The 23,455-nt window shown below is 43.6% G+C and overlaps 1 protein-coding gene across 2 annotated transcripts in view; it reads right to left on the reverse strand.

Moving 5' to 3' along the window:
- Positions 1-1,593: 1,593 nt before the first annotated feature.
- The window catches only part of SCN4B (sodium voltage-gated channel beta subunit 4), a 176,224-nt gene continuing 154,362 nt past the window's right edge, over positions 1,594-23,455 (reverse strand). For both annotated transcript variants that reach the window (XM_089660885.1, XM_089660884.1), the window contains exon 6: positions 1,594-2,336. In XM_089660885.1, coding sequence (XP_089517011.1) covers positions 2,261-2,336 — 76 coding nt within the window. In that variant the 3' untranslated portion in view covers positions 1,594-2,260. The remainder of the gene's footprint in view (positions 2,337-23,455) is intronic.

Genomic DNA, 23,455 nt, shown 5'->3' on the forward strand with positions numbered 1-23,455 from the left:
ACTTGCTGCTGTAATTGCAGCAAAATTACAAAGTATTGACTCTGGGGGGGCTGAATACAAATGCATGCCACACTTTTCATGTATTTATTTGTAAAACATTTTGAAAACCATTTATCATTTTCCTTCCACTTCACAACTATATGCCACTTTGTGTTGGTCTATCACATAAAATCCCAATAAAATACATTTACGTTTTTGGTTGCAACATGACAAAATGTGGAAAATTTCAAGGGGTATGAATACTTTTTCAAGGCACTGTATGACATCATTTGCCTAGGCATGGAAAACAAAAAGTAACTAAAGAAATGCAAACAAATAAATAAATTTAAAACAAGTAAATATGATACACTTTCCTATCTAATTACTAATGCTAGCAGCATAAGGATTAGAAATAGTCAATGTTGATTGAGAGAGTGAAGTTCTGCTTTAAAGGTAAACTTGAAAAAAATCTCTTGCTGAGTCCAGTACCTCCACTGAGGAAAAATGAATATGAACCAAAATTACACCTTTACCCAGTAGCACCACATAGTGAATGAGCTACAGAACCATATTTCATCTCTCAGATAAAATGGCACTCTGAATGCCATTATTTCTAAAGTGAAAGGTGATAGCCCATTAACCCCCCTAGTGGTATTCCCGAGTGTAGCTTGGGATTAATTTTCAGTACCAGAAGCAGTAACCCCGAGCTACACTCGGGAATACACTGCAGCGTTGCTCAGAGAATCTCTCCAGCACTTACCTTGTCCTGCGCTCCCGCGATGTCCCCCCTGCAGCATTCCCGGCCATCTCCTCCGGCCGATGCCGGCATCCGTCTTCCGGGTTCCATTCCCTGCGAGCGTCGGGACGTATGGGATGTACGGTAGATGGAACCGGCGGGAAATTCAAAAATTTTGCATTCACTCAATACACTAAAATCTCATAGCATAACATTACTGTATCAAACCATTTCAAATACCTGTACATTTTGTCTCTAGAGCTTTGTCCTGTGCCCTGACTGCATTTTTACAGTTTCTTCTGCCTGGAAACTGAGAAACGCCCATGGCATCCAAAAAGTGTCCCTTTAGGTCAAAAGCAGTTTTAGACCAGCTAGAGAACAGCGATAGTAAATTAGAACCACTTGCAGAATTGAGTGATAATGATTCATGGGGAAATTCGTCAGACACTGAAAACGATTTTGTGACTGAGCTCAGTGATGTGCGAGCTATATTTTAAATTTCAGTGTTTTTGGTTTGATTACATTATTGAATTAAATTTATTATTCTATTATTTTTTATGATTATTTATTATATTATAATTTATGATTTTGTGTTTCAGATTTTATCATACCCAGGATGTTTACTAGACTCTTGTTCGGACAGATTTCAGTGAGTTATTCCTAAGAATTACAGGCCTACAATAAAAAAACAACATATTTCCATGCAAAAAAATGTACCGCTTTGAGCACAGAAATACTGACATAATCAGACCACTAGGGAGGTTAAGGAACTTGACCCATCAGACTGAGAATACTTAGCGGGATTTCTTATTGCTCCCGGGGGAGTTAAAAAAGCAGTCAAGAGATTTTGGTTTACAAATTACCATAATTACATCCAATTATAAAATACAGCAACAACTTTTATTAAAGACTAAGCATTTATTACATTCATAGAGAAAGCAGCAATAATGCCCAGGCAGTTACTGCAGTGTAGACAGTCATTAGTTATAAGGCCAAGACAGCTTTAAAGGCTTTCTGTTGCATGGGAGAGTATTATATGGGAGGCGGCAAGTGCCAAGTGAGCAGTCCAAGAGTGCAGGAGTCGTGTTCATCATAAATGCTATATATAAATGCTCTTATATTCATGTATTTGTGCACAGATGTGCATAATTTAGAAATGTACATATATATTTACACTTCTTCCCAACCCCCCCATGCATGGAAAAAAGTAGAGAAAGATTAATTTTTTTTTTCACACACTGCACCTTTTGCTTTGGAGTTTCAGGAAACAACATGCCTCTATTTAGTAATATATTTACATATAACCAATTAAACTGCTTATTTTCTTACGATCTAAGAGGAGGCAGTCTTTTATTGTGCTATGCAAGTTAAAATAATTATGAATACAATGAATAATTATAAATACAATTATGTAATGGAGAAAGTGCTTATCCTTTTTATATATTGTGACCTCTCTGTTAAAGTAATTCCTGTACTTCCAGGGCTCTGTGCTGGTACATGGTCCATTCAGCCATTTCTGTGATTTCCCAGGAAAAAGTGTAGATATCATGCTTTTGGCTTTTCTGGCTTTGAGGCATTGTCTGTATTATCATTTACTGAAGAACTCACAAGGCAGTCTTTCCTGGAAGGAAAAAAAGGTTCACATGATGAAAACACATCCAATAAAGGGAAGCTCAATCACCAGATAATTAACTACCTCAATACTGGACACGTTCACCCCTTCCTGACCTGGCCAATTTTCAGTTTACAGTGCTGTCACACTTTGAATGCCACTTACTCAGTCATGCAACACTGTACCCAAATTACATTTATATCATTTTTTTCACACAAATAGAGCTATTTGTGATATTTAATCACCAATGGATTTTTAATTTTTTGCTAAATAAATGAAAAAAGACCAAAATGTTTGAAAAAAATAATGCATATTCTTTGTTCCGTTATAAAATTTTGCAAATAAATAAACAAACGTTCTTCATAAATTTAGTCCAAAATGTATACTGCTACATTTCTTTGGTGAACATAACCCAAATCAGTGTTTATTGTTTAGCCTTATTGTTATATATCTGAGAATCAATCAATCCTGATGTACTGACGGCGCATCTAATTTCTTGAGGTCTGAAAATGCTGGGACAGTACAAATACCCTCCAAATGACACCTTTTTGGAAAGTAGACATTCCAAGGTATTTAGTAAGAGGTGAGTTTTTTTAAGTTGTAATTTTTTTTGTCACAATATTTTGGAAAACGAAGAAATTAAAACTGCTGGGCACCAGAGGGAGGTGCTTATATGGGCCAGACTTTATAAATGTATGAGGGAGGTTATTATTTTTCATTTGAACCTTCCCATGGATGGTGCCCCCAAACTGCTGGGCACCAGAGGGAGGCGAGGATACCATCATTCATATACAATTTGTTCAACACAATCTGTTTCCTCCTCTAGACTACATCTGGTCTGGCTTTCCCTTTGGACCTTTTAATGGTTGGCCCCTACAGGATTTATTTGGTCACCTATCTAGTGTAAGAGGGTGGTCAGTGCTAACTACAAGTGAACACAGGATATCCTCGGATTACACGCTACTATCTCTACATCGGGCTAAGCTATCTTTAAACGCATTGTATTCCTTTCCTAAGGTTATGACACGAGGATCATCCCTTTGATGAGGACTTAAAGTCATTAATACTGGAACTCTATATGCTGAGCACTTTTGGTCAATGTGTCACTTTGGGTGGGGGGCCCATGGAACCCAGCTCACTTTGGAGAGGTGGGGAGACCCCTGTCTCAGCTCCCCATATCCCTATTATGTGTAAATCACCCTGTGCCTGTTAGGGGTACAGGGTAATCTGTCTTAATATTGTGTAGACATGTTTAGGAGATAGGCGGGGTGGGGGTTGTGGATTGTTTGGTGTTGTGTGACTGCATCCCATTGTTCTGTTGTTTGTCAGGCTTGGAAGCAAACTATTATGGGATGTATGTGTTTATGTGTATTAGCTTAGAGAGGGGGTGTCCCCAGCAGCCCTCCCTCCTGATGGGGCTGTCTCTTGTTACTAAATGTAGATTGTCCCGCCCTGTGTCATTATGCAGGGAGGGGGGATTGTCCCTTGAGTGTATATATCTTGTATCTGTGTTCAAATAAAGTAGTCTACCTCCTGGTTTACTTCAGGACTGGTGTTGTCTAGTCTTGTATGGTCGGCTGTGGCGTCTGTTGTCGGTGTTCAGATGGTGAAGCGGTAGTTCAGATGGGGAAGTATTCAAGAGCTCTCTGGGTCAGTTCCGTTACAGTCAATATGGGAGAATTTGATGTCTATGTATGCGCTATTGGTACCCCCTAAAAAGGGAGCACAATGCAAGACCTTTGGAGTGTGGTGTTTTTGTTTTGCTATGCTTTTAAAGATGTCTTTGTTTGAATTAAAGGAGTCGTTCATGTGCTTTTTGACCACCAGCCTTATTATTTAATATATAAATTTAATAAAAAAATCCACCAATCCTGTTTGTATCCATAACTAGTCATTTTAGTTTGGTTTACACATTTTATTTTTTACATACTGTTACCAGTGCAGTACAGTGTCATCATATAACTGGTGTGGCAGTTATCAGGGACACTGACTGGTGACAGTATGTAAAAATATGTATTACTTTTTTTACATACTGTGACCAGAGCAATACAGCGTTACAACTGTGACACTGTAATACTTTGGGGAGGTGATCAGGATTTTTTATTTCACCAACTATTATTGCTTATAACAGTGATAATCACTGTTATAAGCAACCATTTTTTCATAAACCCGGTGTGTACTATTGTGAACCTGTGTAAGGCCACAGCTATCACATGGTAGGATGCACTGTGATTGGCACTGTCTGTACTATGTGATCACTATGACCACAGAGATCAACAAAATAGTACACACTGAATGGCTATGAATGGGAGCCATTCATTGTGTACAAATGCCAAGTGACCTGCTGTGACTGGTCACAGTGATCACATGGTACTGGCAGTGGCTCAGTACACTGATTTGTCATATCACATCCACCCAGCATGACAGCACTCCCACTCAGCTGTCATTCTATTATAGGCCAGACGGGAAGCTGTTACAACGTACACACTGACATGTTTTGTTTTTTTTCATTCAGCCAGCGGGTTGAATGGGAAAAAAACTGACAGATCCCCATACCAACACAAGAGATGTTGGTGTGGCGATCTCCCCTGCTGTTCTACTTATATCTGATCACAGGGAGGCTCCATTGGCTGCGAGAGATGATCGAATGCTGGTTTTCCAGCATGTCCCTTCAACAGAAACTGATCATTAGAAATAAGTTCAGGAGACATTACTTACCTTACAATGTGATGTGTCCCTTGTGTTGCTGTGTCCAACTTTAGCAGAAATCTTCCTCCTATGTGATCAACCCACAAACTCCACCACCATAATCTTCTGGTGCAGCAGGGGTTGTAAGAACTAGGAAGCTGTCATAGGCTCTCATCAAGTGTGCTTGATTATGCCTCCCTTTCTGCCCAGCACATCTATTTATAGTACAACAGCTTCTATGAATTAAACACAATCTATTGACCTTTTTATTGCCAGGTTCGTCCAGCAGGCCAGGTCTGTACAGACCTATATTCCTCCTCTGCTATAAGCTCTGCTATAACTTAGAGCAGAAATGTTCAACAGAGTCTGCTGAACAAAACAATAGCTCTGATTAGGGGCTAACAAGCTGCTGATCAGAGCTATTCACCTAAAATGCCCCCCCCCCGATATAGCCGCTGCCTTTTAACAGCCCACCTGCTGCTGCCCGGGACTCTAGAGATCTGTCAGTGACAGATCACGATCAGGATGATATGTAGTGATCACTGTTCATCAATAGTGATCAGTAGTGATTAGTGTTCATTCATCGATGTGTTTAGTATGTGCACAGTCCTCTATACAGACTCCTATCATATTCATTACAGTGCAGCCCAGGTAACAGAAAAAGGGAATGTCTTCAGTCCCTTTTTCTGTCTCAAAAAGGACATTAGTAAGGGTAGATTTATATTTGCGTTCAGATTACACTCCAGAGGCTACTGACAGGCAGTGAGGAAGCGATTCAATGCCTCCCCACCACCTGTTTTAACCCCATTTTTGCTGACAAATGCGCTACAACCGCGTGCATTGCATGCAGTTGCAGGCGCTTCCTCAGACTTGAATATGTAGCATTTAGAAGGCAGCAACGCTACAAGTCAGGTCGACTGTGCTGCAGGTGTGCAGTGAAGCATCACGGTCGCAGCATTTAACCACTTGCTTCACAATCACAAACCTGGTACATTATTGTTCTTCAAGTGGTTGTACTGGGGTGATGCCTGCAGGCATCACCCCGGTACCACCCTTTAGAATCGGCGGTCCTCTCTCTTGTAATAGCAAATGGAGTGGCTAATAAGTCATTGTCAAGAAAGGAATCCCCATGTGTGCAGGCGAATTAAGTAAAGGAACTCTGCCTGCGGCCATGTGCGCAAACTGGTAGTAGTGGTAGTAATTTGCATTGGCGACATAGGAACTATATAAACTGCACTATTGCAGACTGCCAGTGCCGTTTGGTCTACTACATTCCTGTGTTCCTGATACCAGTTATTGCCTGCTCTTCTGTTACTGACCCAGTTTGCCCCTGATTCTGCTCTGATTGCCGCCTGTACCGATCTTTGGCCTGTCCTTGAATTACGTCTCTGCCTGCTCCTCCTGTCATATACTGTCTGTTGTTACCGACCTTGGCTTGACTCCTGAGTATGCTCCTGCCTGCTGCTTGTACCTCATCTGCTTGCTAGTTGCCAACCTGGACTGTCTGAAGGGTAAGGTCATAGGCAGGCATGTATTTACCGCAAGGCAAACAAGGCGTTTGCCTAGGGCGGCATTTTTCAGGGGGCGGCGCCGCCCCCTGGAAGAAGGGACACATGTGAAGATGGGGACATGTTGGGCTCAGTGTGTTAGTGCGCTGAGCCTTCCCAGTTTACGGGCCGCTGCCGCCAAGGAGGAAGGACATCCAGGGTATAGTCCTGCGGACATGGTGCGGCTGCTGGAGCAATGGGAGGTCGGCAGGTGAGATGAGGATGAGGACATGTTGGGCTTAGTGTGTCAGTGCGGTGAGCCTTCCCAGTGTCCCGGCTACCGCCCAGGAAAAGGAGGAAGAAGGAAATCTAGCGTACAGTACTGCGGTTGCTGGACTGGTGGGAGGTCAGAAGGTGAGGTGAGGAATTCGGTGAAACTAAACACAGAGAGGAGGCTGGAAATGTATGAAGATCACTGTCATACTCTGTCTTGTTGGTGTTCCTAGCAGCCGGAATTTAGTAGTGCCAGGAACCATCAGGGGGTGTGTGTGTGTGTGTGTGTCATTGTATGTCAGTGTATATGGGGGCAGGGGGAGGGGGGAATCAGTGTAAATGGAGGTAGTCTGTGTTTGGTGGGGAATCAGTGTATTTGTGGGCAGCCTGTTGGGGGGGGGGGCAGTGTATATGGCGGCAGTCTATGGGGGGAATCAGTGTATATGGGGGCAGTCTGTGGGGGGAATCAGTGTATATGGGGGCAGTCTGTGGGGGGAATCAGTGTATATGGGGGCAGTCTGTGGGGGAATCAGTGTATATGGGGGCAGTCTGTGGGGGGAATCAGTGTATATGGGGGCAGTCTGTGGGGGGAATCAGTGTATATGGGGGCAGTCTGTGGGGGATCAGTGTATATGGGGGCAGTCTGTGGGGGGCAGGGATCAGTGTATATGGGGGAAATCTGTTGGGGGGGGGTCAGTGTATATGGGGTCAGTCTGTGAGGAGGGATTAGTGTATATGGGGGCAGTCTGTGGGGGATCAGTGTATATGGGGTCAGTCTGTGGGGGATCAGTGTATATGCGGCAGTTTGTGGGGGGATCAGTGTATATGGGGGCAGTCTGTGGGGGGAATCAGTGTATATGAGGTCAGTCTGTGGGGAATCAGTGTATATGGGGGCAGTCTGTGGGGGATCAGTGCATATGGGGGCAGCCTGTGGGGGGCGGGGATCAGTGTATATGGGGGCAGTCTGTTGGGGGGGTCAATCAGTGTATATGGAGGCAGTCTATGGGGGGGGGGGGGAATCAGTGTATATGAAGGCAGTCTCTGTGGGGGGAGGGAGATCACTCTGGGGGGTTCAGTCTGTGAGTCGGAGGGAATATACATCCCACCATACCCTGCATACACCCATCCACTCTCTGCAGAGACCAGACGTCACCCTACACTCCCCATTACACCCATCACACCCCAACATACCCTGCTAGCACATCTCATAGATCCCACCCTACTATTCTCTACATACAACTAAATACACCACTGGTCATAGGTACATACTCAAATCAATCAGGGCAGATTTTTAACACCATAAAGAGATATTAGAACATATTGCAAGAAGATAAATATATATCACAGATCCTATCCAAAGACCCTAAAATAACCTACAGATGGGATAGCAATTTGAGAGACATGTTAGTATATAGTCACCTAGAAAAACCTCTAAAACATCAATGAAACACACTTGGCTGCCTGGGAAACCAAAAGGTAGTTTCAGGTGTGGTCACTGTAAGACATGTACTTTCTTGAGCAACACCAAGGAGTCAGCTCTAAAAATGGGGAGATCATTAAAATACAAGATGTTTATAATTGCAGTACAGAGGGGGTGATTTATGCTTTAAAATGCCCATGTGCCTTAATATATGTAGGAAAAACAATTTTTAGGAGACACGTTCTTGAACATGTCTATGATTTTGCTCGAATTAAGGATAGACCAGTAGCAAGACATTTGATACAAAAACATGATGGTAAAGCTGACCTCCTTAACTTTTGGATTATTGACAAATATAATCTGGGTCCTAGAAAAGGAGACCTAGATAAATGTCTTTTGAAACTTGAAGCACAATGGACTTTCCGTTTAGGCTCAAGGGCACCTCATGGTTTAAATGAAGGCTTTACCTTTCTTCCTTTTGTGTGCGATTGGGGACTCTGTGCTTTTTGTTTGATTGTGCCCCATAAATGCTATATAATGGTATGAGCTGTAATTTTGGTCCTTAATTAGTGGGGTATTAACATTGTTTGAGCACACCAGCAGTGTGTATTGTGTTGTGGATTGATGTACTGCTTTGTTGTTATTTTTTTGTCCACAAGATGGCATTTGTTGAGGAATTGAGCATGTGCGGGTGCCTATGTGACCTATATTATTTCTTTATAAACCTGACAAAGCTCTGTTTTTTGGAGCGACACATGTAGAGTTTCTTTTTTTCTTTTCTTTGGGAGCACTTTTTGAATCCACATGGTATTTACTCCTCCCCCTTTTTTTTTTGGAGTGGTCTGTGCTGCGCTTTATAGTGCATTATTTGCATTCCTCAAGATAATGAGGTATTTTTGACTGGATATGGTAAAATATGGGGCTTGTCCATTAGAAGCTGACATTAAGGCCCATGGATGAGTGTACCTGTATTACATATCTGTAGCAAGGCAGATTATACTATCCAATTAGTTCTGTACATGGGGTAACTTTATTTCCTTAATACTGATTATATATTCCATCTGATAGCTTATGATCAAACTACAGTGACTTCTTTATGCAGTAACTTCATCTAAAGCTGTATTTGATCTGGTCTGGCGTTATTAACCATTTGGATGTAAGGTAAATAACTGTAATGGTATCCGGTCATACTGTTGTGCGCAGTACATTCCACGCCAATAGGTATTAATTAAAGCTTAGCATACATACATTTTATATATATATCTGAATAAAGGTTATATTTTAGATTCATCATTTGACCAGATGATGCGTAGGGACACGCACCCTCATGCAGCATAAATATAGTGTATTTCCAAGCAAGGAAGATCGGCTATGCCAAATTCAAAAAGGGGATTGATGCAATTGTACTTCAATGTGAACATTTTTATCAATACAAAGTAAAAACACCATTGGAACTGATCATGACAGGAAAATACCCCAGCTGGATACAAAGCAGATTGTTATGTCTACAGAAATATACCAGCAACATAAATGTCTGGGAACATACAGGAACTCTAGTTCCTAGTTCACTCAGCAAGTTGCTTCTCAAAGACAAGGACACCACTAGGGAAGCATATCAGACTAAATAAATATTGTATAGCTGTATTCAGCTTTTTCAATTCAGGTAAGAACATTAGACAGCTGAAATTTCACATTGCCAATGACCATCTAAAGTTGTAACTAAAATTGCAAACCGTCCTACCACATAACTGGCCAAAGGCAAAGTGTTCATGTTTAGTAGAAGAATTCTGGAACTTGCATGAATAGTTATTCATGGCTGGCTATTATGGCGGGAACTAGGGACACTTTATTACCCTAGAAATGTAACTGAAACAATAGGAAGCAAGTGCAAATACCAAATTAAGGGTTCCTGGTCTATAGGGTTGGCTATGGCTACCTATAGATGCAAGTTACAGATGGGTCTGGCCTGTCTGATGTGGGGGTGCAGCCAAAAATGTCAGGGTGGCAGAGGACAGGGATCAGTAGTAGGTAGGAATGAGGAAGGGTTGTAACAGCGCAAACACTGCAAAGTCCTGGGAAATGGTAGTATGGGTGATGGTGGTATTAGTGGCTACTGTATGAAGAGCGTAGGATTCCGTGTGGCACTGAGGGCAAGGCTTCCAAATAAGCTGTAGCAACCTCTGTAGATGAGAAAAAGGAGAGAAGCGCCTCTAAGTGCAATAAGTCTTTTAATTCAAGTCTAAATGTAGAAACACTCACATGTGTGAAGTAATCATAAGCATAAAAACCGTGGTTAACAATAGTTAACGGTGGGGTGGTAACCTGGGTGAAGAGCCGTCATCTCTCTGCGATGTGGGGAGGTCAGCTCTCGGCTGGAACAGCGTGGTGGCTGGAGGGGGAACAGCGGTGAGGCCAGCCTTCATGCACGTCCTCCCTCAAAGCCGGATGGAACGCACGCTGGAACGTAGCGGCGGCGTGGCCGTGATGACGTCAGATCCCGCTGTTCCCCCTCCAGCCACCACGCTGTTCCAGCCGAGAGCTGACCTCCCCACATCGCAGAGAGATGACGGCTCTTCACCCAGGTTACCACCCCACCGTTAACTATTGTTAACCACGGTTTTTATGCTTATGATTACTTCACACATGTGAGTGTTTCTACATTTAGACTTGAATTAAAAGACTTATTGCACTTAGAGGCGCTTCTCTACTTTTTCTCATCAGTAGTAGGTAGGGCAGAGTTCAAGGGTCAGTAGTAATTGATGCAGAGTTCAGGGGTCATTTGTTCATGAGGCAAAGTTCAGAGGTCAGTAGTACCCACAAAATATGACTACTTACTATATCACAAGTGACAGTCCCACAGATATACATAAACCTCAGAATAAAGAATCATTTTTAAATATTTAAACATTTCCATCAAATACTCTTTTCTGTACAATTGTGGTAAAACAGTGGCAGGGCCTAAAACTTAACCCTAAATACAGAGTGCAGGGATCAGACGTATGTAATATACACAGTGCAAATGCCAGGTGTACTGTATGCATTTTCAGCAAGTACAGAAAACCCTGTTGATCTTGCCACAAAATGCATTGTCCTTGTCACTTTCCAAAAGCTGAACTGTACGTATAATTCAATGTCACCTGTATAGAAGGGCAGGGCTCATGAGTGGGTAATGCACAGAGAGCAGAGGTCAGGAATATGTAGTGTACAGAGTGCAGGGGTCAGGGGTGTGCACAGCACAAAATACATTGTCATCTATTTGTCTTTAAATGGTCAGAAACTGCAGGTAGAGTGCAATTTTAGTCCAATTATTTGAATGGGCTGAAATTGCACTGGACTGCAACAAAGGTAGTACATTCACTATTTTTATAAAAACACACACTAATGTACCATGTGATCCAGTGCAGGCAAATGCACTGTGTTTGCGACCTGTGCTTGGGGTGTTGTTACGTTAACACTGATACCCGCTGCAGATTGCAACTGCATTGCATTTTAAGTGTGGGAAGAGTGCACAGAACGTGGGTTTCCGCACCGTGGTCAGGTGTGAACTGGCCATTAAATCTTCATTCATATAGGCAGCCAGCGGGCGGTGAAAATGAGAGGCTGAGCTGCAGTTTCACCACATCCTGGCCTCCCACCTAAAGTCTAAAATACAGCTGGAGGAGACTCTTCTCATGCTGCAACAAATATAACGTGGCATTGTTGGATTTGACAGGTAACATCACCTAAGAAACTCAGTCATTCAAATCAATGGGGCCGCACTGCAACTGTGAACAAAAACTACTGGCTTGCAGTTGTGGCACATTATCCCTATTGTAAACTGTCATCTGGTAAAGAAAAACAAAAACACACACACATTCAGGATGTGGCAGGATCGCTTCCTGAATGGCTGCTTAGCCGCACTCTAAAAAGCAATCCACTATGGATTGCTTTTCAGAGCATTGGTTAGTTTGAATCTAGCCTAATAACAGTCATTGTAATGCCACCTACTGTCTATGGTGACACAGCAATCTTACACCTTCTGCTGCACAGGTCTAAGGTTACTTTCACCTTGTTAAAAGGACAGCAGTATAGGTGTCTTTGCAATGTCTGTTATTAAAAGGGGGGAGCACAGGCTATGCATTCCACTGGAACTTCTAGCAGCTTTTAATTAATTACTGTTCGGGAAAAACACTCTTTTGCTGATCTACTAACACAGAAAGCCCGCGGCATAACTTGTTTACAGTGATTGATAGCACACCCTGTGTACCCATTGGCTCAACAGGTAGTGTGAGGCAGTGCAGCCCACCTCCTGCTGCCTCCTCGGCCAATGGGTAGTTAAAGCCCTCCTCTCTCTGAAGTCCCTCCCTCTAAACATCACCCGGGATCTCCTGAGTCCTAGCCTGGCTGGCTAGCTTACTTTTGTGGGCAGGCAAGGATGACACCTATTATATTGCTAACAATCTCATATTAAATGAGGGAAGTGGCAACTCTTATGTACAGCCTCCCAGCAGCACCCTCCCACAAATCGGGTTCAAATAGGAGGGGGGGGGCTAATGGCTGTAGGAGGGTGCACCTGAAATCTGGGGGGGCGCAGCCCACCCCAGCACCCCCCTTAGATCCGGCTATGGTTACAGATGTGTAGAAAAGTATATGTGAACCCCTACCCTGTAAAACAACACACTCCGTTTAAAATATAAATGAAGGACAAAACATTTGTGAAAAAAACACTGTAAACACATTTTTTTCACTTTTTATAAGTGATCAAAAAAAATGTAAATACCAGTTTTACATTTTTTTATAAGCAATCACATAATCTCTGTTCTTAGCTGCATAAGGCGCTGAGCGAGCTTGACAGAGAAACGGAAGTACACTGGTCTTCCCAATGAATGACTGTGCTGGGGGGGGGGTGAGGGAGTCAACGGCGCAGCAGCAGGAGTCTGATAATTGGAGAACAGGCAGGATGTTCTCTCTGCACAGCCAGAAAACTGACCACACTGAGATGGATGTGCTTCTATTCCTAATGTATAGAGCTTGAAATAGGACACTAGAGGGACTGGCAGGAATTTCACACAAAGAAAGCAATACAAAGAGAACAAATATCAAAATGAATGATATAAAAAAAGTGAAAAGTGCAGCGCTAGTGGACAATATGCAAAGGAACAGGCCTGACGCTGACCAAAACCTCAAATGCAGTGAGTATAATCAACAGTATAGTCCAAAGATAGTAGTGTCCAGTGTGTAGTGATCTCTGACAAATTGGTGACTTCGTTACTCCCAATAAAGCATGCACTTGGTGACGTGCAGGAAATATGAGAAATGCGCACTCACCAGATGCGCAGTATGAAAGTGCAATGATATAGACCAGAGGTACCCTCTTGTCCTATGGAAGGTGCAGCTCACACTGGGTAGACCCTCTCTCAGTATTGGCGCCTATAGAGGTCTTCTCTACTGGTGGAGCTGCAGTGGGGGTCGATACAGTTGAATCCCTCTCCTCTGGGCCTCAGGGATAGTCACCATAGGATCCTAGGAGTTAAATGCTCGGCATGGAGCAGAGAATGGTATCCATAGTGTAGTAGATCAAAATCCTAAATGTTTATTAATGACTCAAAAGATGAACATACATAAAAGAGCATAAAAGGCCTTCGCCAATGTATAAAAGTAGATATGAAGCGTACAGCGGGAAACCGCTCAAATCACTAACCAGCTGGATAGTTATGGGGGCCACCGGACCTCCTTGATCCGGTGGCGTGGCGTCTCAGGCGTATGTGGCTCCTGCTTGACGCGTTTCACACACTTAGTGCATTTTCAAAAGGGGTGATGCCATAGCAGCCTGGACGTCAATGATGTGCTATTTATAGAAGCATTTGGTGCTTTGAACGAGCGGGCGCCATTTTGCCGGTGACCGGCATGAACTGAGCATGTGCGGAAGTTCGGGCGCCATTTTGCCGGTGACCGGCATGAACTGAGCATGTGCGGACGTTCAGGCACCATTTTCTTGAAAAATATTTGAGACTGTAGAAGCATGCCGCAGCACATATATATCGTAATGTACCGATATTTCTCCAATAGAAGTTCAAAAAATTCCCCCTAATAGGGGTAAATAGGCACAGGGTTACCAAAAGGGTGGAGATATATAACCCATTAATGTTGATAGCACTAAAGCCTAATTTAGCCTAACGGCTATACACTTGCCACCGGTGGAAGTAGGCTGTGATTCAAGATTGCCATGTGCGGGCTGCTTTAGATGATATCCTCATCGTAATTAAAATGTCTCCTGCCTTTCCAGTGTGGAGCTGAAGCAAACCGCTTCTTCCTTCCTCGTGGGCACCGCGCCCTATGGAGACGCCGAGCGTAATGATGTCATCACGTTGACGCGTTTCGTCCGCCAATCACCGCAGACTTTGTCAGAACTGGGAGGGGACAAGTGTTGTATTGCCTTATATAGTGCCCTAATTGCTTGCATTCTTATGTTTTATGTTTCACATTCATGTATCTTTAGAATCACCTACTTTTGTGGATACATTTCTATTTGGGGTGGATATCCAGGAAGGCCATAGATCCATCCTTATATGATGGTCACGTTCAGGAGAATGTAATGGAATAACACATATACCTGTTATGGGGCTGTTTTGTTATTGCATATGGTTAGCATACACTTCCTATTATCTGTTCCCTCTACTATGATCTTCTGATATTTTTTTCTGGTTTTTCCATTTCCAAGAGGTCATTCTATTCAAGGTGGTGGTCACCAAAACATCTTTTGAAGAATGTTCCCCCTATGCAGACACTATATGGAAAACATGGAAATCCTTTGATCTAGTAGTTAGGAAACTTATTGCCTTATGTGGATTCCTGATTGCCGGATATCATTTCTGGAGACGCCGAATGTTTTTAATTCAGTGATTTTATTAAGATTTGTTTACCATGTCTCTGTCTAACCTCAATATGATTCATGTGATCAAATAAAATGTGTTCGTTAAATATTCAAAATTTACTCCGCTTGGATTTTCTAATAATGAGCAGTGTTGTTCTTGTCATGCTGCTATGTTTTACCATGATCTATAAGCCTGAGATGTTAAGGACAAGCATAATGTGTCTCACGTTATAAAATAGTGAGGCTTTAAAACCATACATAGTCAAAACGGGATTAAGCGTGTGATACTATAAAATAGATCTGCAAACAGTGTATATGTATATTACACAATGTTGCAAGAAGTTCCCAACATCCATCATATACTGCAGCAATTCTAGTAGGTTCCAGGATATGTGAACCAAAAGTTTATTAAGCCTGTATAATAGGCTTAGAAGGAGGTGAGCGCACATTTAATTTCACTGAAGGTTTCACAGAAAGTCACTGTATTATGTATTAATCACTTTATCATAAATTTGGACTTTTTTTGGATAAACGGATTTATTTTTTATTACGATCACTTTATATATTGAAATTTTTTTGTCAGTTTGCATATATAATAGTATGTTTTACACACTTTATATAGTTGGATAATAGGAGCGCAACATTTATAGATATAATGTCAGAGGATAGCCAATATAAACAGTAATGGCAGAGGTTAGGGAACTAAATGGGGGACTGAGAATCGGTATTCTAATAATGAATAAGAGAACAGAGCAGCGTAAATGAGCTCAACTATTATCTATGAAGCAGTTGATGTCTACTTCAATGTTCAGGCCGGAGGGGGTCAGGGTCTTCATATCGTAAATCCATCTGGTCTGCATCTGTGAGACCAGCCTTTTCTTGTTATTGCCCCTCCAGTGGCTTTGGACTAAGTCAATGCCCACGAATTTCAAGTGGGATGGATCCCTATTGTGGTGATATCTAAAATGTCTTGAAAGTGAATGATCCTTAAAACCTTTCTTAATATTATTGACGTGTTCCCTAAAACGGTCCCGTAGCCTGCTTGTGGTACGGCCGATATACTGTAACCGGCAAGAGCATTCTAAAAGGTATACTGCGTACCAACTGTCGCAAGTTATTAATGTTGAGATGTCAAATTTATTTCCAGTTTTAGATGATATGAATGATTCAACTTTTTTTAGAGGGTTCTTACTTTGTTTGCATATTATGCATTTTTTGCATGGAAAGAAACCTTTCAAACTGGGAAACAACGGAGCCCTAGGAGGCGGATCAATTATATTTGGGGAAATTTTGTTCCTTAGTGTGGGTGCCTTCCTGAACACAATCTCCGGTTTGTCTGGAATGGTCTTAGATAGGATGGGATCTGCTTTAAGAACATTCCAATTTTTCTTTATGATGTTACCTATTACTTTGTGTTGTATGGAGAAAGATGTTATGAAAGGGCAAAACATACCATCTTTTTGTTTCGTCAGATTAGACAGCATTGTTTCTCTATTAAGATTGGCCACAGAGTCTAATTCCTTATCTAATATCTCTTCTTTATATCCTTTTTCTAGGAACCATTGCTTTAAGATGTTTGCTTTCGTGTGATATGTATTGACCTCTGTACAGTTCCTCCTTACCCTCATGAACTGGCCTTTTGGTATCCCCGCCAGCCATGAGGGATGATGGCAGCTGTCAACTGGGATGTAACTATTTCTATCGGTAGTCTTAAAAGACTACAAAAGGACCCCAAAAAGAGGAAAACTTGATGGATAATGGGATCTTTAACCTCAGTGGGCAGGACTTATCTCAGCATTAATTGAAAGTCCTTAACAAAGGTTTGAAATATGCCCCCAAAGCAGGACTCAATAAGTTTCAAACGTACATTGATGTACATAGGTTCGCGAGAAAGCTAGCTATTAAAAAGTATTTTCTGAGCAAACCTAAGGTACACATTGACAATAGAGTTCCCAACTCTAACCTTAGAAATGCGTCCCTTTTCAATCCCCCTCCACAAATGCAAACCCATGTGAATATTTTTAAAGAGTTGGTCTTAAAGGATGTAGAATCAATTAAAGTCAGACGCCCTTATAACCAAAAGGACATGGACCTAGGACTAAAAATGCTCTTGGAGAAGAAGGACCTAATAGTTAGGCCTGCGGATAAGGGAGGAGGTGTGGTCGTTCTGAGTAAGACCAACTACATGACAGAAGTATATGAAATTCTAAGCGATAAGGACACTTACCGAACACTACCAAAAAACCCGTTGATCAGTTACAAAAGATCCTTGAAGAACCTGATAAATAAAGGTTATACCAACAATATTATAGATAAAAAAGAAAAGGACTTTTTATGTCCCAAGGCACCCAGACTTCCTATTTTATACTGTCTACCCAAAGTACACAAGGACCCAATCAATCCCCCTGGCCGCCCTTTAGTCAGCGAGATAGGCTCTCTGTGCTCCAGAATAGGTCAATATATTGACCATTATTTACAACCGTTAGTTATAACCACTCCATCGTATATCAAAGATACAAAACAGGTTTTAAATGAAACTAGCACCCTCACTTGGGATCCACAATATGTAACCTATTTAGTTACTGCAGATGTCTCCTCCCACTATAGCAACATCAATCATGAAGATGGCATGCTAGCGATTGAGTATTATCTTAACACAACTGATCTCATCTCATCTCTCATCGCATCTCAGCAGTGCATAAATCCTTTATATTAGAACTATTAGATTTCGCGATGCAGAAGAACTATTTCTGGTTCGATAAGAAATTTTACTTGCAAACCAGAGACGTCGCGATAGGAGCAAAATTTGCTCCCAGCCTGGCCAACCTCTTCATGACCAGGTGGGAGGAGGATTTGATATACACCAGAGAGTGGCCAGAGCTCCGCTTTTATAAATGGTACATAGATGACATATTCCTTCTTTGGCAAGGAGAAGAGCAAGCCTTAAATATTTTTTTTGGTACATTAAATAACAATAATCACAATATTAAACTAACATTCAGCTATAGCACTACCGAAATTGATTTTCTGGATGTAACTCTAGTCAACAAAGGAGGATACCTCATATCAGAAGCCTTTTTTAAGACTACTGATAGAAATAGTTACATCCCAGTTGACAGCTGCCATCATCCCTCATGGCTGGCGGGGATACCAAAAGGCCAGTTCATGAGGGTAAGGAGGAACTGTACAGAGGTCAATACATATCACACGAAAGCAAACATCTTAAAGCAACGGTTCCTAGAAAAAGGATATAAAGAAGAGATATTAGATAAGGAATTAGACTCTGTGGCCAATCTTAATAGAGAAACAATGCTGTCTAATCTGACGAAACGAAAAGATGGGATGTTTTGCCCTTTCATAACATCTTTCTCCATACAACACAAAGTAATAGGTGTCAGGAATGGACTTGCCAATAGTGGAGGGACTCACCTGCCTTGTGGGCTGCAGTACCAGGGCTGGCCAGCGGATGCTCTCAACAACCAGAGGTTCACTTCGGCAATTAGCCATCACCTGGGGCTGATTGCAGGTGGTGTATTTAAGGGATGGCCAGACCTGCAGTCTGTGCCTTGGTGTGTGTTTTTCAATGGGCCCCTGTATCTTGTAACCTGCATTCCTGTTCCTGTTTCTGCCTGACTTGTTGCCGACCCTGCCTGATCCTGACCTCTGCTGACTTCTCCTGTTTGATCCCTGGCTTGTGACCCTGACCATTCTCTGCCTGACCCCCTGTACCTACCTGTCCATTAGTTGCTGTACCCGGCTCCTGACCTGACTACTCTCTGCCTGCTCCTCCTGTACCTACCTGCCCGATAGTTATCGACCCGGCCTGCCTGACTATGTTGTGCGCTATATGTGTATGTACCTGTGTATCTATATCAGTTTAGGTTTGGGTTTGTTTCACCTTGTTGTATGTATTTGTGTTAGCTTGGGGTTTGGTGCACTGCGTTTATGTTTGTATTGTTAGTCTTAATAAATTGTCTTATTTATACCATATCTGAAGCTTGCGTTTCCCTGTGTCAGTCCACACACTTCTGGTCACACCCGCATCCCTGACAAAAGGTAACATCATAAAGAAAAATTGGGATGTTCTTAAAGCAGATCCCATCCTATCTAAGACCATTCCAGACAAACAGGAGATTGTGTTCAGGAAGGCACCCACACTAAGGAACAAAATTTCCCCAAATATAATTGATCCGCCTCCTAGGACTACATTGTTTCCCAGTTTGAAAGGTTTCTTTCCATGCAAAAAATGCATAATATGCAAACAAAGTAAGAACCCTCTAAAAAAAGTTGAATCTTTCATATCATCTAAAACTGGAAATAAATTTGACATCTCAACATTAATAACTTGCGACAGTCGGTACACAGTATACCTTTTAGAATGCCCTTGCCGGTTACAGTATATCGGCCGTACCACAAGGAGGCTACGGGACCGTTTTAGGGAACACGTCAATAATATTAAGAAAGGTTTTAAGGATCATTCACTTTCAAGACATTTTAGATATCACCACAATAGGGATCCATCCCACTTGAAATTCGTGGGCATTGACTTAGTCCAAAGCCACTGGAGGGGCAATAACAAGAAAAGGCTGGTCTCACAGATGCAGACCAGATGGATTTACGATATGAAGACCCTGACCCCCTCCGGCCTGAACATTGAAGTAGACATCAACTGCTTCATAGATAATAGTTGAGCTCATTTACGCTGCTCTGTTCTCTTATTCATTATTAGAATACCGATTCTCAGTCCCCCATTTAGTTCCCTAACCTCTGCCATTACTGTTTATATTGGCTATCCTCTGACATTGCTGTTTACAATGCATATTGATTAGTTTATTATATATTGGGTATTTTATTATATTATATATTATAGTCTGGTGTACATCGATTATTATGACTTTTATCACTATATTGCACATTGCATATATTAAGCTATTTATATTATTTTATCAAATAGTGGATATTTATATATCATCTATTGTATTTTAATGCATGCATGTATCTTAAGCATTGAGCAGCTCACAGTTTTAAGTTTATCTATTTTATTAATTTTAATCATATTGATTTATATTTATTATATACGTTGTGTAATATACATATACACTGTTTGCAGATCTATTTTATAGTATCACACGCTTAATCCCGTTTTGACTATATACGGTTTTAAAGCCTCACTATTTTATAACGTGAGACACATTATGCTTGTCCTTAACCTCTCAGGCTTATACAGTGGGGCAAAAAAGTATTTAGTCAGCCACCAATTGTGCAAGTTCTCCCACTTAAAAAGATGAGAGAGGGGGGGCGCTCGTGAGCAGCAACCAGGATGGCTGCTTTCTAAAATTCCACCTCGGCCGCCGGACACATCGGCCGATTTTCGCCCTCCAGGGGGGGTCCCCCTGTTTCCTCCCTGGTGTCCTGTCTCCCTGGTGCCCTGATGGGCAAAAAAACGCCGGCCGCCCGTGCCTCCAGCTCCCGGCGGGCCGCTCCGGAGTTTGCGGCCTACCCGCCGGAGATCGCGGCTGAAGCCGGACACTTCCAGGACCCCGGCCGCGGATTCGCGGCTCCCGCCGGGGACCTCAGATAGAGCCCCAGCCGCGATTTTGGGTCCCTCGCTGTCACCATCCATGGGTGGGTCAGACCCTGGCAGTGGGGAGGACCTGGCCCCAGAGCCATCCCTGCAGTCTCCGATCCCATCCCTGCGGGATGCTGAGCTCCTACGCCGCTTTAAGTGCATGTTGCAGTCCGAGTTGTCCTCCGCTACCTCCAAGCTGGCCGATCGTCTTTCACGGGATATTCGGGAGTTGGGCAACCGGACGAACGACCTCGAGGATAAGATGGACGCGGCAGTCACGGTCATGGAAAATCACGAACAGGATCTGTGCGACCTCAAGAAAGAATTGACGGACACGCTACTACGGATTGAGGATTTCGAAAATCGTTCCCGCCGTGGCAATCTGCGGTTAAGGGGTATCCCGGAAACGGTCGCGGATCTTACTTCTACTGCTACTGCTCTGTTCCAGGAGCTGACACCTGCTATTCCCATAGACCGGCTTGAATTTGACCGCATACATCGTGCATTGGGCCCCAGACGACCGGAGGGGCCCCTGAGGGACATTATCATCAAGTTTATGTATTACCGCACTAAGGAAACTATCCTCTTGGCGGCTAGGAACAACCCTGACCTCAGCTTCCAGGGGCATCGCTACCAGCTCTTTGTGGACCTCTCCCAGACCACTCTTCAGAAGTGCCGCCAGTTGAAGCCCTTCACTTCGGTCCTGGTGAAACACCGTATTAAATACGCCTGGGGCTTCCCATTTCGCCTCACCTTCACCTACCAGGGCCGCAGTCACTCTGTGGCTACGCCGGAGGAGGCCCATTCTCTCCTGGAATCCTTACACCTTCTTTCGCCTGATTCTGCGGATCGGAGCCCGGCTCATTCATCAGGATCTCCGGCACGGCCGCTTCCTCCGGGCCGCATCTGGGAGCGGTCGTCCGATAGGAAGAGGGCTCTCCCCCAGACCCCTTCGCGATCAAGTCCTTCTTGTTCTTCTCCGGGCTGAGGATGTGTCTTGGACTTCCCGTGTATCATCTCAGCGATGGACTTCTCTGGCGGGACCGTGAGTTTGGCCCTTGGGGCTCCCCCGGTTTGTCAGCATTCCGGGTTGGGACTGATCTGGTTTACCCCCTTGGGTTCCTTCCCTGGTTGGGTGGGAGGGGGTCCCCTCACGGACTCAAGAATTATGACTTTCCGCTGCCGCAACCTATCTTGGGCCTGGGTGAGGGTATTTTGGTTTCCGTTGGTAGCATGGGGTGAGGGTTCCCTCGGGCTTCGGGGTGGGAGGTTGATCTGGCGGGCCCGGCTGGGTGGGAGGGGGTTGGCCCCAAGGTTCTTTGGGTTTTTATGGGAGGTCATCATGGAGGCCTCGCTCCTGGGACCTTTAGTTTTATAGCTTCGGACCCCGTTTGATTATGTTTGTTGCCTTATTGCCCTTTTGCCCCCTGGGGGCTTTAGTTTCTGATGTTTTCATTTGCAGCCATGTGTCCGGTGGTAGAGCCACCCCTAACTGGTATCCTTCCTTTGTAGGATGCGCGTCACCATTGTTGTGACACAATTGCACTATTGTATATACTTTTTCCTTTTTTCTTTCTTTGTCTTTTTTCTCCTTTGGTTTTTTTTTTTGTTCTTGTTTTCTGCAGGGTTCCAGGACGCCACGGTCCGCTCGCCATTGGAAGCGGAAATTGCTAGCTGCTTTATGGGTTTTTTTGCCGAGCGTGTTGCATTGATATCGCCATGGCCTCACCCCTTTTGAAAATACACTCGCAGAATGTTCAAGGCTTCAATTCGCCTCAGAAGCGGGCTAAAGTCTTTCATCACCTTAAATCGCAACAAATTGACGTGGTATGTTTACAAGAGACCAGGTTTTCGCAGTCCTCCGCTCCGCGTTATCTTTCACCTCACTATCCCACGGTTTACACGGCCTCGGCTCCTGAGAAGCGTCGGGGTGTACTGATAGCTTTTAAACGCAATCTTCCCTTTGTCTGTGCTCGGAATATAGCGGACCCCATGGGCAGGTATTTGCTTTTGCAGGGCACTCTCTGGGACCAGGAGGTTACTTTTGTCTCTTACTACGCACCCAATCGTTTTCAGGATAAATTCTTTTCGCATCTTTGCACCATTGTTTCCCGACACTCCAAGGGTCTCATTCTTGTTTTGGGGGATTCAAATGTTACTTTGGATTCCACGTTGGATAGGGGCTGTGCACTGGGGGCGGCCCCTTCCCATGACTTGGTGCTGGAGGAACGTATGCGCTCTCTTTTGCGGACAGCGGGGCTAGCGGACGTCTGGAGGGAGCTTCACCCGACTGAACGTGACTTTACATTTTATTCCAGTCCTCATGATAGTTTTTGTAGAATTGATCATATATTTATGCCGGTTCAGCAGCTTCCCTTGGTCAGCCTGATAACTATTCCCTCCTCACCTTGGTCGGATCACGATCCCTTGGTACTTCTCCTTGCCCTCTCTGGGTCAGAACGGCGCCCTTTTCATTGGCGCATCAACGATTCTTTATTGACCACTCAGGCTACCTGCCAACAAATAGAATTTTTCTTACGTACATACTTCACGGAAAACTCGGGATCGGTCTCCTCGGCAGTGCCCCTATGGGAAGTGCATAAGGCCACGGTGCGGGGTCATGTTATACAGCTGGCGGCGGTCCGGAAGCGGGAGCGGGAGCGCCGACTTTTGGAGCTTCATTCTCTCCTGGCTTCTGCGGATGCGCGCTGGAAGTCGTCTCCATCCGCAGTCCATAAACGCGCTCGGGACGCTCTGGCGACCGAATTAGACCTACTTGCCTCTTCGGAGGCGGAACGGGCTCTGCGTTGGACCAAACACAAATTTTATTCTTGTGCT

This window comes from Staurois parvus, unplaced genomic scaffold, assembly GCF_062004578.1.
Source record: "Staurois parvus isolate SC_StPar_1 unplaced genomic scaffold, SC_StPar_1.0 ptg000032l, whole genome shotgun sequence".
NCBI classification, from domain to species: Eukaryota; Metazoa; Chordata; class Amphibia; order Anura; family Ranidae; genus Staurois; species Staurois parvus.